General features: G+C 56.9%; 1 protein-coding gene across 1 annotated transcript; it reads left to right on the top strand.

Moving 5' to 3' along the window:
• The first annotated feature begins 704 nt into the window (after positions 1 to 704).
• Positions 705 to 17,179, top strand: NPAS1 (neuronal PAS domain protein 1). The gene is made up of 12 exons (XM_030873817.2): positions 705 to 843; positions 1,919 to 2,101; positions 2,528 to 2,763; positions 9,417 to 9,490; positions 9,752 to 9,841; positions 11,628 to 11,802; positions 13,202 to 13,317; positions 13,477 to 13,634; positions 14,257 to 14,363; positions 14,815 to 14,962; positions 16,011 to 16,105; positions 16,634 to 17,179. Exons 2-12 carry the CDS (start codon positions 1,980 to 1,982, stop codon positions 17,095 to 17,097), a joined length of 1,785 nt encoding a protein of 594 aa, XP_030729677.1. The 5' UTR covers positions 705 to 843; positions 1,919 to 1,979; the 3' UTR covers positions 17,098 to 17,179.
• Positions 17,180 to 17,220: the final 41 nt, after the last annotated feature.

Here is a 17,220-nt window from a genome sequence, read left to right as displayed (position 1 = left end):
GCCTGACTCAGTCACCTGGGTCCCCAGTTCTCTGTGGGAGGCGCTATAACTCCTTAGTTCCCATTTATGGTCTAATGGGAAGCTCTGATGTCGGGGTTGCCGTGGGAGCAGTGGTGGGTATAAGACCCCAGGATCCTGGTCTCGGAAGTTCCTCGGATACCTGTGTCCCAGTCCCTGGGAGGTCCAGTTGTCAAATCCTGCTCTTATAAGGAGGGGGGCAGAGCTTGGGTGCAAGGTCACCTTCTTGTCCAGGGGGTCTTGCTGACACCCTTAAATTCTCTCCTGGAAAAGAGTCTCTAACACCTGGATTTGCGCCCTTGGAGGGGGCACCGACGTCTGGGTCTCCACGCCTAAAAGAGACTCAGGTGCAAGGTGCCCGCCTTATCCCGAGGGGCTGCCGGGGTGCCGGGTTCTCTTGGGGAAGATGGGATGATAGTCCCTCCCGGTGGGGTATAGAGATGGTGCCCGGACTCTGGTGTTCTCTCGGGGTGGGAAAGCTGACTTCGACGTTCTCGTTCTGGTGGGGTGAGGGGACTCGGACACCAGAGCAGCCCGGGACTCCCTTGCTTGGAAACCCCTACCACGGAAAAGGCCAGAGTGGCTGGAGCTGGGCTGGACCCAAGGGCGGAGAGTCTGTGGGCGGGGCTCCAGCAGGCCCCGCCCCCGCCCGCCAGCGCTGTCCCCGCATCTCGAAGTCTGCGAGGCCTCGGTGGGCGCTGAGAGCCTAGCGCCACAGCCCGCGCGACTCGCCGAGCCCGGCCCGCCCCGGGGTCTATGGGGCCGCTCCTCTGCTGCGCCGCCCGGCCGGCCCCACGCCGTGCCCGGAGCCTGACCCGTGGCCAGGTAACGAGGCTGTGGGTACTGCGGGTAGGGAACGCCTGGGGGCTGGCATGAGAGGACAGGGAACTCCTGGGTCCTGGAGGAAAAGGGGACCGGAACTCCAGTGTGCTTGGAGCTAGGGCATCGGAACGCCTGTATCCCGAGGCTGAGGGAGGGGGCGCACAGATGTTGGGTCCTGGAGAAATAGGGGGCTGGGGGATCTGGACGCCAAGGTCTAGGGCATCGGGACACTTGGTTGGGGAGGCTTGGGGGAGGTGTGGATATGGGGAGCGGGGGTGGAACCTGAATGCCTAGTCCTGGAGGAATGAAGACCGAATTCAACATGTTCCTTGTTCTGGGGGATCTGGATACTAGGACACTTGGGCCCCGAGTGTCTGGTCCATCCTGGGGGCGTCCTCGGGCTGAGGCTCTGGCCACTGCATCTGGGGTTGAGGCTCGCATGTCCGGGCCTTCGGGGAGGAAGTTGTGGTTGCGGAGATTTGGCTGCCCAGACACGTGGCATCACCCCCGAGGGGCTGGGGGTGGTCCTTGGGCAGAGCATAGGGTGGGGTCCCTGGCCTCTGTCCCCCCTACCTCCTTAGCCCAGCCCGGGAAATAGGCGCACGGCAGATGCAAGGAACCGGACTCCTGGGATGGGCTTCTGGGGGCGGATTCCCCGGGGCAGAGGGCTCTGGGGGCTGCAGCCGGGCACGCCCGGGCCCCGGCGAGGCGCCCGCCCCCCTCCCGGCTTGGGCATGCTTGGCACGCAGCGCGCGGGCCGGTCGGATCCGTATGCGCGCCGCGTGCGCCTATTGGTATGCGGGAGCCGGCCCGGCGCGGGCGTGAGGCGGGCGCTCTAGCGGGCGGCGCGGGGGAGGCGGCGGCGGGGCACGTCCTCGTCCTGAGCTTCTCCCAGAGCCCGGCGCGGTGAGAGCTGCGGACTGTGTAGCGGGGCCCCCAGGGAGGGGAAACTGAGGCAGCATCTAGCCGCAGCTCCTTGCTGGGACCCTGCGCCCCACGCGGACCTCGGTTTCCCTAGCAGGTGCCCCACCTGTCCCCTCGGGCGCTGAGCGCTGCCTCCCGCTCCTTCCCGCTGCAGGAGACGCGGCTCTCGAGTTCCGCAGGCTGCTCTGAGCCCGCCTGAGCGGGTCTCCGCGGAGATGGCGGCCCCCTACCCCAGCAGTGGCGGTGGAGGCGAGGTCAGGTGCGGGGGAGGTCGCGGCGGCAGCGTCCCTTGGGACTTTCTGCCGGGGTTTGTGGTCAAGACCCCGCCCGGACCCTGGTGAGCAAAGCTCCGCCCCTCGGGCTGTGGTCCCGCCCCCAAGGCGGTGTCCCGGGAGGATTCACACTCACCTTCTGCCCCGCCCCCTCGGGCCAGAATTTCTTACCCAGAGTTGCTCAACCGTTGTGTTGTAACACCCACCCCACACACCTGGCGTTCTGTTCCTAGCCCCCTTCCTCGGAATTCCTACCCAACATTCTTATCTCTCTCCTCTTCCTCCTCCTTCCCCCAGAATTTACACCCCAGGTTCTGCTCCACGGCCGGGTGTAGAAGTCACACTCAGGCTCTGCCCCACCTCGGGAGTGTTGAATCCACTTTCAACATCCCGTCCCGTTCCCGAGGCCCCAAGAGGCGAGGCTCGTCCCCCAACCCCAGACCCCTGAGTCCCCGGGCCCCGCTGACGCCCCCTCCGCGCCGCCCGCCCAGCCTGCAGGCGCAGCGCAAGGAGAAGTCCCGTAACGCGGCGCGCTCACGGCGCGGAAAGGAGAACCTGGAGTTCTTCGAGCTGGCCAAGCTACTCCCGCTGCCCGGAGCCATCTCCAGCCAGCTGGACAAGGCGTCCATCGTGCGCCTCAGCGTCACCTACCTCCGCCTGCGCCGCTTCGCCGCTCTCGGGGCGCCACCCTGGGGGTTGAGGTCCGCGGGGCCGCAGGTTGGCCTAGGTGAGTGCGCATGCGCGGGGGTGGGGGGGGTGGTCCAGGCGCGCTCCCCCGGTGCAGGGCACCTGGTACCTGAGGGTGCGCACCAGCTCTCTCCCAGCTCCTGCATCCTGAGGGAGTACAGGATTTGGAGTCAGACCTTTTGTGTGTTCCTATCAGGCGGCTTCAACTGTCCAAGCCTCAGTTTACTCATCTCTAAAACGGGCTCACCAGGTAGGGACGATTTCATGAATTCTGGCCTAATCACGGGCCTGGCCACACTGGATCATACAACCAGTTAATGCTCTTATTGTTATCAGGGAAAATGAATCATTATTATCACAGCGCCATGGGCGGGACGGGGGGACCCAGCCTGGGCCTCCTATCCACTAATGGGCAAGAAACTCCCGCACTCAGACCTGAGGGACCCCAGAGGGAACCTCTAGAGTCTGAATTCCCAGTTTGGGATGCGGGAGGGAGACAGGATAATATGGCAGGTAAGATGGCGAGCTTCAGAAAGACGGGGGTCCCTGTCCCCACTCAGCCACTCCCCACCGTTGTGACCCTGGGCAGGTCGCCTCACCTCTCTGTGCCTCACTTGTGAAATGGGAATCATGATGAAGCCCCACCCCCACCCGCAGGGCTGAGAAGAGAAGAAGATCTACCAGGTAATATGTGTATGTGTAAAGACCCTAAACACACCTGGCACAGAGTAAACGATCAATGTCTAGCAAGCACTGTTATCAATGGTTACCTGCAGGTTTATTGACCATCTACTGTGTGCCTGCTACAGTTCTGAGCCCTGGAGATCCAGCAGAAAACAAGCTGCATAAAAGTGCCTGCCCTGGACAGGCTGACATCCTACTGGCCAAGACACAATAACGAAATGCAATCAATAATATGTTAAAATATAGAATATGTAAAACACAGATATATATATAGATAGATATCTACTTTCATTATTATTCAGACTTCATTATATAGAAGTGTTATGTTATTGTTATTACTTCTATTTTATGTTTTATTACTTTACTCCTATTACGAGAAGAGAGAGAATCGTCTTCATCTGAGGTCGCAGGTGACAGGGACAGGGCACCCTCGGCTACTTCCACCCCCCCCTCCGAAGGGTTGTCCTTAAGGTGGGGTTGGAGGGGCTCCAATTCCCCTCCTGCCCTGGTCTAAGGGGAGAGGGGGGAGAGAAAATAGCATTGATTAAACTCGCAATAAATCACCATTTAAATTTAAATAATCCGGCTTCCCAGGCGGTAATTAGGCGAATTGACTGGCGCGGAGAGAATGCGGCATTAGCGCCGCTGATTACTGTCATTACCGCGAACAACATGTGCGCCGGCGGGGGATAAACATCTTGTCTATTGTCCCCAAGCCCCGGGGAGAGAAAGGGGGAAGACGCTGAGAGAGCCTCACCGGCGTCCGGCCTCCCCCCTCCGTGCTTGCCGGGATGGCTAATTCAAGACCACTGACCTCAGCAACCTCCCTGCCTGTACGTGGGAAGGGGGAGGGGCAGGACAGTGTGCGGGGGAGGAACTGCGTGGACTCCCGCTGTACCCACAAAATTAAGAAATTGGGAGCATTTCCTGCTCTCCCGGGACCCCAACAAGAGGCCAAGCACCTGCTTCAATAGTTCAGATGGGAAAACTGAGGACAGTGAATTAGCTGCCGTCAGAGAGCAAAGCATTCTGCCTCAAGCTCTCTGTAAAGGAGGGGGCTCCCGCGTTCTCCTCAAAAATAATAGCAGTAACATACCAGTCAGACACGGTGTTGAGTGCTGCATCCAAATTCACTTGCTAATCCTCTCAAAAATCTTCGGAGGGAGGCAATGCTATGTTCCCATTTTACAGAAGGGGAAAACTGAGACCCAGAGATGTGAAGCTCTTTGCCCAAGGTCACACAACTGAGAAGGGGCCCAGCTGAGATTCAAACTCAAGTGGCCTGGCTCCAGAGCCCACCTTCTCAACCACCATCCTTGGCATGCTTGTGGGTCTCCAGGGATGGGTCCTATGTTGCAGGTCTCGGCCTCTCTCTGGGCCTTACTCTACCATGAGTGAAATGGGATGACAGATGTTGAAGTCTAGCCAGGGGGCTCTAAGTCTGGGGAGGAGACAGCCTTGATCTCCTATCAGTGTTTGTCATTCATTCAACAAATGCCCAATGAATACCTTCCCTGTGCCAGGCACCGTTCTAGGTGCTGGGGACACAGCAGGGAACAGGACAAAGTCCCTGCCCTCAAAGGTGGGCCTACACACCTGACATGGTAGGTCCCTTGCCCCCCACCTCCCTGATATCACCTTTCCACCCCTCTGGCCTCTTCAACCCTCTCCCCCACATGGGCCACCTTGCTGTTCAGAGAAGCCTGTTCCCACCTCAGGGCCTTTGCACTTGCTGGGCTTCCACCAGGAACTCCCTTCCCTTAGAATGTGAGCTTTTCAGTCAAGCCTTCCCTGACCACTCTATTAAAAATGACAACCCTGGGACTTCCCTGGTGGTCCAGTGGTTAAGACTTCTCCCTCCAGTGTAGGGGGTGCAGGTTTGATCCCTGGTCAGGGAGCTAAGATCCCACATGCCCAGGGCCAAAAAAACAAAACATAAAACAGAAGCAATACTGTGGCAAATTCAATAAAGACTTTAAAAAAAGAGAGAGAGAGAATAGCATGTGGCATATAGTAGGTGCTTAAAAAAAAAAGACAACTCCCTGCTCCCAGCATGTCCTATCTTCCTTTCCTGCCTTATTTCTTTCCATAGTACTAATCATCATCTAATACTATATATTTTTTATTTCTGTTGTTTATTGTGTTTCTCCCCTACAGCACTTTGTGTGCTGAGCCTAGAATAGTGCCTGGGGCACAGTAAGGGGTCACTAAATATTTCTTGGGTGACTATAGAACTGTGTGAGGGGAGGAGGGGGGACATCACAACTCACAGGTCAGGCATGGCCTCTCTAAGTGACCTTTGAGCTGAGACTGGAAGGAGGTGAGGGAGAAAAGCTAGGAGAAAAGCTGGGAGGAGAGTTTTCCAGGCAGAGGGAACAGCAAGTGCAAAGGCCCTGAGGCAGGCAGCAATCAGCTTGCTACATGCAGGTCACAGTTGTGAGGTCAGGGGCTCCAGAGAGGAGTAAGTGAGGCAGGAAGTGGTCAGCGGGTCAGGGGCCAGGTCCTGCAGGGCCTCTCAGGCCGTGGTGAGGACTTTGGCTGTTACCCCGAGTGAGATGGGAGTTACAGAGGTGATGGATGTGAGGGCAGAAGCTAGGAGCCCAGTGAGGAGGCAAGTGCAGTCGTCCAGGCGGGAGGTGGGGCAGCTAGACCAGGGTGGGGGCAGTGGGGTGAGAGGTGGTCGGATTCGGGTGATGCAGTGAGGGTCCAGCCTCAGGACTTGCAGAATATGGGTGAAGGTGTGGGAGAAAGCGAGGGTCAAGGTGGATGGTAAGGAAGCCTCCCCAAAAGGTAGAGGTGCCTGAAGTAGAGCTTATTCTGATAAGAATAGTGCAGGACTCACCTGTTGTGTACCTGGCTGTGTGCCATTTGCATGCATGAACCCATTCAGCTCCAGCCCTAGACCCATTTCACAGATGCAGCTGAGGAAAGTACAGCCAGAAATGCACCCACTCCAGTCCTCAGGCCTGCTCCCAGGGAGCAAGGCACTCTGATTATGGCAGGGAGCTCCCTCTCCCAGACTTCCAAAGCTAATGAAGTCCCAGCCCTTCATTAGTTGCCCTAGCCCAGGGCAGCAAATCCCTCAGGGCAGTTGAGAATGGGAGGTGGAGGGGGACCCCTGGGAGAAGTCTTGGCTTCTCCCCTCGGCCCCTCAGCACCACCTCTGTGTGTGGGGGAAGATGACAGCTGGGACAGTTTTGTTCCAGCAGAGGCAGGCTCTGATAAGAAACTCAGGAAATGTTTGTTGAATGAGCGAATGATGGTTGGGGTCCGGATGTGAGGAGGGGGCAGATCTAAGAGTAGGGAAGGGCCCACAGCTGAATCTGGCGGACACAGGAGTTGAGGTATTTGTGGGAGAGAGGAGGAAACACAGAGAGAGGAGTCAGGGAGTTGGTGGATTTGGGGCAGGGGGAGGCCGGGGGTAATAAGACACATCAGTCAGGGATGGGGACAGAGGCCGGGGAAAGGATGAGGGAACAGCAAGTGGCTGAGCCCTCCCCCTATACACACCCCCCTCCCGACGTGCCCATTAAGGCTGTTAATTGCAGCCGTTCAGTCTGACCTGGGCTGATCCTGTGAGAGGGAAAATGAAGGAATTAGCAAAAATGACAGGGGAAAATTGCGACAATTAGCAGGCGGCATTGTTCCCGCCTGTCACCCGGCTGGTTCCCGCTGCATCTCGGGGGAGGGGTCCCCATCACACACACCCCCCGTTATTGTTCCTGGAGTTCCAGGCGGGGGTGGAAAAAGGGTGTGAACAGCCGTGGGGATGCTGGGGGTGCTCCTGGGAGAGGAGGCGAGACCAAACATTAAGGGGCTGGGGGCGGGGCTTGGGAGCTGCGTCCTGATTGGGGGGAGGGGGTGGCGTTTCGCCGCCTGGTGTTTTGATGGTCTGGAAATAACAATAGTAATCACGCTATTAATACTGATCCCAGCTCTGTTTCAGAGCACCTGCTGCATGCGGGCGCCTGGTAGGCCCTTTCAGTTCCCTAAGCCAACTGAATGCTCAACACCCCTGTGAGATCAGCTCGTTAGCAAACCCACCTGACAGAGGAGGAAACTGAGGCACAGAGAAGTAAAGGCACTGGTCCCAGGGCACACAGCCAGGGAGGAACAGTCCTGGGGCTTAACACCAGAACTGAACCTTCGGTCCTGCAGGAACCAGGTGCTTGGGGACCCTCGAGGTCACTGGCTCCCCAATCTGGGCAGGGACCCCTTGCGGGGGTCGTTCTCTGCAGGGTCAGGGAGGGCATCCTGGGTGGGAACAGAGTCCAGGAACACAGGGCCTCTGCCCACGCCCAGCATGGATGTCTGGAGCTCTCTGCTCCTCACTGCGGGGGATGGGTCGCCCTGTGTCTTTGTTTTCTGTCTACTTCTCCGTCTCTGTCTTCCTGCCACTTTCTCTGTATCTGTCTCTGTACATCTGTTTCCCTCTGTCCCTCCATCTCTTTATGTCTCTCTGTCTTTACCTATCTCTGTCTCAGTTTCTCTGTGTCTATATATGTCTCTACCCCTCTCTCTTTTAAAAAAAATTTTATCGGGGTAAAATTTATATAACATGAAATTCACCGTTTTACAGTGTGCAATTCGGTGGCACTTAGCACGTTCACAATGTTGTGCAACCAGCACTTCTATCTAGTTCCAAAACATTTTCATCACCTTCCAAAAACCCTGTCCCATTAGCAGTCCCTCCCCATTCCTCCTACCCCTTCCCCCAGCCCCTGGCAACCACTGATCTGCCTTCCATCTCTGGGTTTGCCTCTTCTGAACGTTTCATATAAATTGAATCCTACACCGTGTAGCCTCTGTGTTCAGCTTCTTTCACTTAGCATAATGTTTTCAAAGTTCATTCACGTCGTAGCATGGATCGGTACTCCATTTCTTTTTATGGATGAATAATCTTCCATTCTATGAATATAGCACATTTTATTTATCCATTCATCAGTTAATGGACATTTGGGTTGTTTCCACCTTTTGGCTATTAGGAGTAATGCTGCTATGAACATTCATGTACAAGTATTTGTTAGAGCACCTGTTTTCAATTCTTTGGGGTGTATACCTAGGAGTGGAATTGCTGGGTTATATGGTAATTCTATGTTTGACTTATTGAGGAATTGCCAAACTATTTTCCAGAGTGGCACATTCTCACCAGCAATGCATGGGGGTTCCAATTTCTCCACATCCTCGCCAACACTTATTTTCTATTTAAAAAAAAAATTCGAACCATCCTAGCGGGTGTGAAGTGATCTCTCACTGTGGTTTTGATTTGCATTTTGCTAATGACTAATGATGTTGAACATCTTTTCATGTGCTTATCGGCCACTTGTGCATCTTCTTTGGAAGAATATCTGTTCAAATCCTTTGCGCATTTTTGAATTGCGTTGTTCATCCTTTTGTTGTTGAGTTGTAACGTCCTTATTCCTTTCTCTATTTCCTTATATCTCTCTGTCCATCTATTTGTCTGTCTTTGTCTCTCAATGTCTCTTTCTCTGTCTCTCTGTCTCTCTCCTTTTCTGTCTCCTATCTGCCTCCTTCTCACCCTTCAGGTCTGGGCTCAAACACCCCCTCCTCCTTCAACAGGCCTTTCCCCATGCTTCTTCTTTCATTTATTTATTTATTTATTTATTTTAAATAAATAAATAAAATATTTTGGCTGCGTTGGGTCTTTGTTGCTGCACGTGGGCTTTCTTCAGTTGCGGCGAGTGGGGGGCTGGTCTTCGTTGCGGTGCACGGGCTTCTCATTGCGGTGGCTTCTCTTGTTGCGGAGCACAGGCTCTAGGGGCGCAGGCTTCAGTAGTTGTGGCTCGCGGGCTCTAGAGCTCAGGCTCAGTAGTTGTGGCACACGGGCTTAGTTGCTCCGCAGCTCGAACCCATGTCCCCTGCATTGGCAGGCGGATTCTTAACCACTGTGCCACCAGGAAAGCCCCCCATGCTTCTTTATTTCACACCACCTATTCGATTCTTCATAGGGCCAACAGGCCCTGGCCTCACCCCTCCCTCTTCCCCCAGCCCCAGGCCGCAGGGGCCCCGTGGCGCTGGTCTCCGAAGTCTTCGAGCAGCACCTGGGAGGACACATCCTGCAGGTGAGGCCCCTTCCCTGCCTGCTGCTCCTTGCTGCCACCTGGTGGCCGTCTCGGGAGAACCGCACCCTTTTCTCCAGCATCAGTCCCGTAGGGGAGCCCCAGAACTGGGAGGCAGAATGCTCAGGCTCCCCCTCCTGCTCCCCCCAGGGCCACTGAAGCGCCTTACCCCAGAATAATCCATCCCAGGCCGAGATCCAGATTTCAGAACCTCTTACAGATGCCAGGCCCTCCTCTCCCCGACCCCGTCTCTCCCCACTCTAGTCCCTGGACGGCTTCGTGTTTGCCTTGAACCAGGAAGGGAAGTTCCTCTACATCTCAGAGACAGTCTCCATTTATCTGGGTCTCTCACAGGTAAGGGGCCCGCAGCAGCCTGCCTGGACTGGCTCAGTTGCCATCTCCCTTGCCGGCCCTCCTCTCTCCTGACCTCACCATCCCAGCATGAAAAAAAAAAAAAAAAGGACTGGATCTTTGGTTCCCAAAGTGTGTTCCTTGGAACCCCACATGGCACCTAACATGGCTCCTCCTCCCAGGCAGAGGAGGGTTATTAAAGTAAGAGGTCGATTTGGAGAGAGCAAAATAGCAGAAATCTAAATTTGCCTATGAGGGGTTGCCAACTGTACCGTATTTACCAAAACTTGTTTATTCTTAACACTTTCAAAGGATTACAGCAATTCGTACCGGAAGGACTTGGGGTTTCCAGCTTGGAAGATTTTCTGTGGCATTTTAGTTGACTAGTTTTCATTTTGCCTTTATTTCAACCCACTGTTTCTGTTCCAGCTCCTGCAGCTGGTGGCTGAAAGGTAAAAGGAGGGCAAACAGAAGCCAAAAGCCCCCAGCCCTGGAGTCTTGTCTCTGTGCAGCATCTTAGGCCTTGCCAATGCAATCAGTACAAATTGCTGTCAACTTTTATCATTGTTACAAAGATTTTGACAAATGGTAAATTTAGAAAATTCAGTGCATTGGTATTTGGCCTTCGTGAGCAGCTCTTCCGTGAGTTGTTGGAGGTTCCTGGAGGAGGAAGACCCTGAAGGGAGAATATGGACAAGAGGAAGGGAGGGAGGAAGAGTGGGGGGAAAGGCTCAAAGCTGGTGTGTGTGTGTGTGGGGGGGGTGTTTAATGAGGGATAGAGGGAAGCATGTGACCCCAAGCCCAGGGGCAGTGGGAGCCATGGGAGGTTTCTTTTCTTTTTTAAAAATTTTACTTTATTTTTATTTTTGGCTGCGTTGGCTTTCCGTAGCTGCGCGCGGGCTTTCTCTAGTCGTGGTGAGCAGGTTACTCTTCGCTGCGGTGCGCAGGCTTCTCATTGCGGTGGCTTCACTTGTCGTGGAGCATGGGCTGTAGGTGCATGGGCTTCTGTAGTTGTGGTCTCAGTAGTTGTGGCTCGCGGGCTCTAGAGCACAGGCTCAGTAGTTGTGGCGCACGGGTTTAGTTGCTCCACGGCATGTGGGATCTTCCAGGACCAGGGCTCAAACCCGTATCCCCTGCATTGGCAGGCGGATTCTTAACCACTGCGCCACCTCCCATGGGAGGTTTCTGAGAGGAGGAGGGCCATGGTCAGGGGAGTAACTTAGGGAGGGGTATGTACGTGGGGACTGAAGGCCAGAAGACCAGTGAGGACGCTGGGACAGAAACACAGCAGGGAGAAGATGGGTGCGGGGACTGGGAAGGTGTGGAGGTAAGGGCACTACTGTGAGAGATTTGAGGGATGAATTGAATGTAAAGTCTAATTAAAAGGTTCTAACTCTTTAAAGAGTTTGAAAGCCATTCCACTGCTTGTGTCCTGATTTCCATCCTGTGAGTCATTTCAGGGCGCAGTTGTTTGCTGTATGGGGGTGAGTGAGTAAGCAAGAGCTGCGTATATGAAGGCTTACGACACCCCCATCCCAACCACATACACAGCTTCTTTATACTGTAGGCAGGGGCAGAAAATACTTAATAATCTCTGGGTTTGAAGTGGGAGGGCACGGGGAGCGCCTAAGTTTTTATCCTCCTTTAAAATGGTTTAAATATATATATATTTATTTTCTACTAAAAACACACACCTGCTTGCTGGCGAGTGAGCCTGTGGCAGAACAGGAGGGCGAGTGACTGCGCGCGCACCTCACCCGCCCCCTGCATTCCCCTCCTTCGCCGGCAGGTGGAGCTGACGGGCAGCAGCCTCTTCGACTACATTCATCCGGGGGACCACTCCGAGGTGCTGGAGCAACTGGGGTTGCGGGCCCCGACCCCCGGGCCCCCCACCCCGCCCTCCGTCCCCTCCTCTTCCTCCTCCTCGTCCTCGTCCTCCTCGCTTGCGGATACCCCTGAGATCGGTAATTCTCAGCATCCCCAAAGAAAGAGGCCTGAGGGTAGCTTAGGGGATGCTGAGTACAATGTATCCAACTATGTCTCCTTTATACAGAAACACTCTTGTTAGAGTTTTGCAAGCAAGTTTTTGTAAAATGAATCAGAGTCTAAATTGAGGTAGCGAGACGTGGCTCCCTAAGATTGCCTGGATCCCCAAGATTTGAACTTTAGAAAGACCCCTCTGGCTGCAGAGTGGAGGTGGGTGCCTGTGGGTGACAGATGGAACCAGGCTTTGGTAAATAATAATAACAACGTGTGCTTATTGGGCATTTACACGTGCCCTGCCTTTAAGTACATAATTTTATTAAATCCTAACCACAAGCCCACAAAGCAGGAGCTATGACTATCTCCATTTTATAGAGGAGGAACCTGGGGCACAGCATAGAGAGGTTGTGTCCCAGGTCAGCTGTAAGTGATTGAGCTGGACTCCAGCCCAGGCTTGTCTGACTCCAGCGCCTGTGCTTCTGCTCTCCAGTGGAAAATTCCACTCCATTTTGGGGAGGGTGTTGGAGATTACCCTTTTAGCTCTGAGATATTGGGGGACTGAGGTTATCTTTCTCATAAATAGGCTTTTCTTATATGGAGTTTGCTTAATACCCAAACCATCTGAGCTATCAGCAGTGCTTGCAAGCTTGGGGAGATGTTTGTGACACGTGTGGGACTGTTAGGGAGCGTGATTATATTTACACCTCAGTTTGAGGCACAGGGTCATCTGGGTGTGTGCATATTTATAAGACAATTTCACAGGGTTTATAGAATAATCTGTATTTGTGTGGCTTATTTGTTGCTATAGCCCAAGCCCCCACGCTGTGTTCAGCCCTCGGTTGGGCAGGGCTGGGGACACAGTGGTGACAAGAGCCCCAGCCCCACCCTCCCGGGGCTCACAGTCCAGTGGGGGAGACTGACCCTGTCCCCAGACAGTGATGACCCAGAGTGGGCAGGGCTGGGGTAGGAGACCCCAGAGGGGCAGCTGACCCAGCCTGGGGGTCAGGGAGGACTTCCTGGAGGAGATGTCTGATCTGAGACCTGGAGGTTGTGGCTAGAGATGATGTCAGCAGGAGGCAGTTCTTGCCAAAGTTTTAGGCCATGGTGAGAAGGAGCTGGGCTTTCCCCCAAGGGTACTAGGGAGCCATGGCAGGTTCAGAGCAGAGGAGGGATGGGGTCAGATCTGAGCTTTAGAAAGACCAGGCTGGGTGCTGCTGGGAGGGGAGGTTGATGTAGGATGTCAGTGGGCTTGTAGAACCAATAGGTGCGTCTGTGTGACTGTGGCCATGACCCTGTGTCTGGATAGCTCTGTAGAGGGCAGGGGTGGCCCGTGTGTGTCCTCTTCAGGACCCCATAACCTTCCTTCACTCTTCGTCCCAGAGGCCAGCCCCATCGAGGTGCTCCCCTCCTCCCGGGTCCAGGAGCGCTCCTTCTTCATCCGCATGAAATCCACCCTCACCAAGAGGGGGCTGCACGTCAAGGCCTCAGGGTACAAGGTGGGTGTGAGCTCTCCGCCCCAGCCTCTGACTCCCGGGTCCCCTCCCTGGCCCAAGGAGAGCGCCTGTATTCACGCCAGCTCTGTCCACGGGCCCCCCTGGTCCTCCCGCCCCACTGGCCCCGCCTTGCCCTCCTCCGATCGCGCCTGCCACCTGCAGGTCATCCATGTGACCGGTCGCCTTCGGGCCCGCGCCCTGGGCCTTGTGGCCCTTGGCCACACGTTGCCCCCGGCCCCACTGGCTGAGCTGCCACTGCACGGACACATGATCGTCTTCCGACTCAGCCTGGGTCTCACCATCCTTGCTTGTGAGAGCAGGTACCGGGGTTGGGGGCTGAGGTGGGAGGATGGGGGCGCACGGGAGAGGGGGGTAGGCAGGAAGTCAGAGGAGCTCGGGGGCGGGGGTGGGGGCAGGGCCCTGGGGAGCCGCGGGAGGAGGGAAAGCCGCGGAGGGCGAACTGGAAGAGGGAGTGAAGGCGGGGGCTAGGGCGGGGCCTGGGGCGGGGCCTCTGGGATGGAGGCGGGGCTGTGCTCGATTCCGAGAGACCCAGGCCCTCCCTTCAGCAGAGCTCCGCCCTTCCCTGATCCTATTTCTCTCTGCCTCTCCGGCCTCTCATCTCTCTCATCCACTCTCCCGCACCACGCAGTGGGGGGAAATTAAATAGCGAAAGAGTCTCCAAGCACCGAGCGCCTCCGGAGTGGCCAGGCCACCCCACACCCAGGAGTGCCGTCTGCTTGAATGCCCATAGCTGCCCGAGGAGGGAAACTACTATTTTAAATATTCTCCCACCCATTTTACAGAGGGGAAAACTGAGACCCAGAGCACTCCAGAGCCAGGGTTTGGACCCTGAGGGATTCCAGAGCCAACCCTGGAATCTTTCTCCCCACCCCATGGTCTGGGACCCCTTCTCCCCTCCTCTCTGTTGCCCCCTGCCCTCAGAGTCAGCGACCACATGGACCTGGGGCCCTCGGAGCTAGTGGGCCGCAGCTGCTACCAGTTTGTCCACGGACAGGATGCAACCAGGATCCGCCAAAGCCACCTGGACCGTGAGGACCCCTCACCCCAGACCTGAGCACCCCCACTGCCCCACTCCCTGGAAGTCCTTCTCCCGGGCTGGTCACAGTCCCTCCTCCTGCCACCTCTGGGGGCTCCACTCAGCACAGGAAGAGCAGCAAGGAGACTCTGAGCAATGGCTGAGGATGGGGGCGTGGGGAGTAAGGGGAGCCGTGGGGTAGCTCTGACCCACCCTTCAAAATCCAGGGGCCTTGATGCCGGGTTACCGCTCCGTCTTTCTGACTCGGGCTCCCTCTGCCTCCCTCTCTGTTCTTTGCCTTTCTCTTCTCCACACCGTCTCACCCTTCCTGTTTCCCTGTTGCTCTCTCTCTGCCCGTCTCCCTGTCCACCTCTCTCCCACTGCCTATCTCTCTCTGCCCCTCTCACCTCATCCTGCCCCTACCCCATCCCTTCCGGTGTCTCCGGTCCCTGGGCTGGGCCCAGTGCTGGACAAGGGCCAGGTGATGACCGGTTACTACCGTTGGCTGCAGCGCGCCGGGGGCTTCGTGTGGCTACAGTCCGTGGCCACCGTGGCCATGAGCGGGAAGAGCCCTGGAGAGCGCCACGTGCTCTGGGTCAGCTACGTGCTCAGGTGAGGGTTGCGCCCCTCTCCTCTCCCACGGGGAGCTCAGAACTCCCTCCAGAAGATTCTGCCAGCTCTGCCCACCTTCGGGTGGGGGCTCTTCAGGGAGGGCTTCTAGAAAAGGACAGATGTGGGCAGTGGTGGTGAAAACATGAAGGGGGACAGGGTCCAGTGAGAGTAAAGGCCTGGAGAAGGAATGAGCTTGCAGGAGGCCAGGGGTGGGTGGCGGAGTGACAAGCGCTTCCAGGGAGAAAGAGGCAGATATGAAGTGGCCTCAGGCCCAGGGTGCTTCTGGGGCACTGGGGAGCCATGGCAGGCTCTTACCAGGGGAGGGCTGCCACAGAGCAGGGCAGATGATGGAAAGAAGCTGGAGGTGGGAAGGACGTTCCAGGCCGAGGGCACAGCACAGGCAAAGGCTCAGGGTCACAGCCGGACCCATCTGAGGAACTGCAGGGGGTGCTCTGGGCTGGAGTATAGAGTCTCGAGAGACGAAGCTTAGGATGGTGGTGGGGGCACTGGGGAGCCATGGAAGGGTTTAGGGCTGGAGAGAGTCAGAGTCAAATCTGCTTCTTGGAAAGACCACTCTGGCTGCCATGTAGAGGGAGGTCTGTGGGACAAGACAGGGATGGGAGGCCAGGGGCAGGTCCTGGGAAGTGCCAGGCAGCACAGGTGGAGGAGGGGAGGCGGCCATCTGGCATCTCTGGCTTTGCGGGGCCTGGGTCTGAGCCTCTGAGAGGAGCAGCAGGTTTGGAAGAAAGATGCTGAGGTCAGATGAGCATGAGGTACCCGGGGGACACTTAGGTGGTGACATCCAGGCGGCCACGGGCTGCAAAGGTTTGGCCTCGGGAGACGGGGCCAAGCTGGGCTAGAAGCCAACTTGGAGTTTGGGGTCCAATGATGAGTCCTAAGTGCCTCGGGCGGGGGCGGGGGGCAGTGTCTACACTCAGAGCGGGAGGGGAAGTCTACTCACAAGACTGGCAGGCAGGAGGGAGTCTCCCCTCACCAGAGGCTGGGTGGCCCGGGATTTGAGCTCCCAATTCCATCTGTCTTGTCCCAGTCAAGCCGAGGGGGGCCAGATACCTCTGGACGCCTTCCAGCTTCCGGCCAGCGTGGCCCATGAGGACACGTCCAGCCCGGAGCCAGCACCCACAGGTGAGCCCACCTGCCACCCCAGCCCCTGGGAGGCTCCGAGTGGCCTCTGGGACCTGTGCTGTCTGGTGCGGAAGCCAGTAGCTTCACATGTGGCTATTTACAGTAAGATTAAAATTAAAATTCCATTCCCTTAGTTGTACTCGCCATGTTTGAAGAGCTTGGTGGCCATAGGTGGCCATAGGTGGCCAGGGCAGATATGGAACTTCCTTCCAGAGGACAGCCTGGGTCCGGACATGAGCCTCTGGCATCTGGGCATGGTCACGCTTTGTGGTGGTGGCCGTCCCATGCATTGTAGGGCATTTTAGCAGCATCCCTGACTTCTACCCACTAGAATCCAGGAGTGTCCTCCTTCCCAGTTGTGACAACCAAAAATGCCTCCAGACTTTGCCAAGTGTCCCCTAAGGGGACCAAACCCCTCCAGCAGAGATCCACGGGTCTTGACCACGGGCGCCGCTCTATTCCACAGATGGGAAGGCTGAGGGCTGGGGACACACACACACGGAGCCCTTCCGAATCTTCCTCTTGCAGAGCCAGAGCCACCAGTGGAAGGAAAGGAGGCCGTCCCCCCGCAGGAGGACAAGGCCCCCCAGCCCCGGGGCAAACCCATCAAAGTGGAGCCCGGCCGGGGGGAGACTGAAGACCCGGAGGACAGTGGGGATGAGAAGCCGTCCGGCCACCTGGCCCCAACGAGGCCCGAGTTCACGTCCGTCATCCGGGCGGGTGCCCTGAAGCAGGACCTGGTGGGGCCGTGGGGCCTGGCGCCTCCTGGGGACCCCCCACCTTCCCTCCTGCACACTGGCTTCCTGCCCCCCGTGGTGCGGGGCCTGTGCGCACCTGGCACCATCCGCTACGGCCCTGCCGAACTGGGCCTCGTGTACCCGCACCTGCAGAGGCTGGGCCCGGGCCCCACCCTCCCCGAGGCCTTCTACCCCGCGCTGGGCCTGCCCTACCCGGGGCCCCTGGGCACCAGGGTGCAGCGGAAGGGGGACTGAGGACTGGAACAGCCCCCCACGTGGCCGGACCTGGGGGATGGGTGGGGACCAGGGCTCTGAGCCCCGGTGAATTAAACGCCTGCTCCCGCTCTGTGGCTCCTCTCTGGGGTCAAGGAGCTCCTC

The sequence above is a fragment of the Globicephala melas genome, chromosome 19 (assembly GCF_963455315.2).
Source record: "Globicephala melas chromosome 19, mGloMel1.2, whole genome shotgun sequence".
Lineage (NCBI taxonomy): Eukaryota > Metazoa > Chordata > Mammalia > Artiodactyla > Delphinidae > Globicephala > Globicephala melas.
The sequence above is the reverse complement of the archived record's forward strand: the minus strand, read 5'-3'. Positions and strand labels throughout refer to the sequence as shown.

What these genes read in the sequence shown, in the direction of transcription:
- NPAS1 (XM_030873817.2), top strand. Translation starts at nt 1,980, where the DNA reads ATGGCGGCCCCCTACCCCAGCAGTGGCGGTGGAGGCGAGGTCAGGTGC. An exon ending in TGGGAGGACACATCCTGCAG is followed by an intron (nt 9,491 to 9,751) that starts GTGAGGCCCCTT and finishes TCCCCACTCTAG; the next exon opens with TCCCTGGACGGCTTCGTGTT. An exon ending in TGCGGATACCCCTGAGATCG is followed by an intron (nt 11,803 to 13,201) that starts GTAATTCTCAGC and finishes TCTTCGTCCCAG; the next exon opens with AGGCCAGCCCCATCGAGGTG.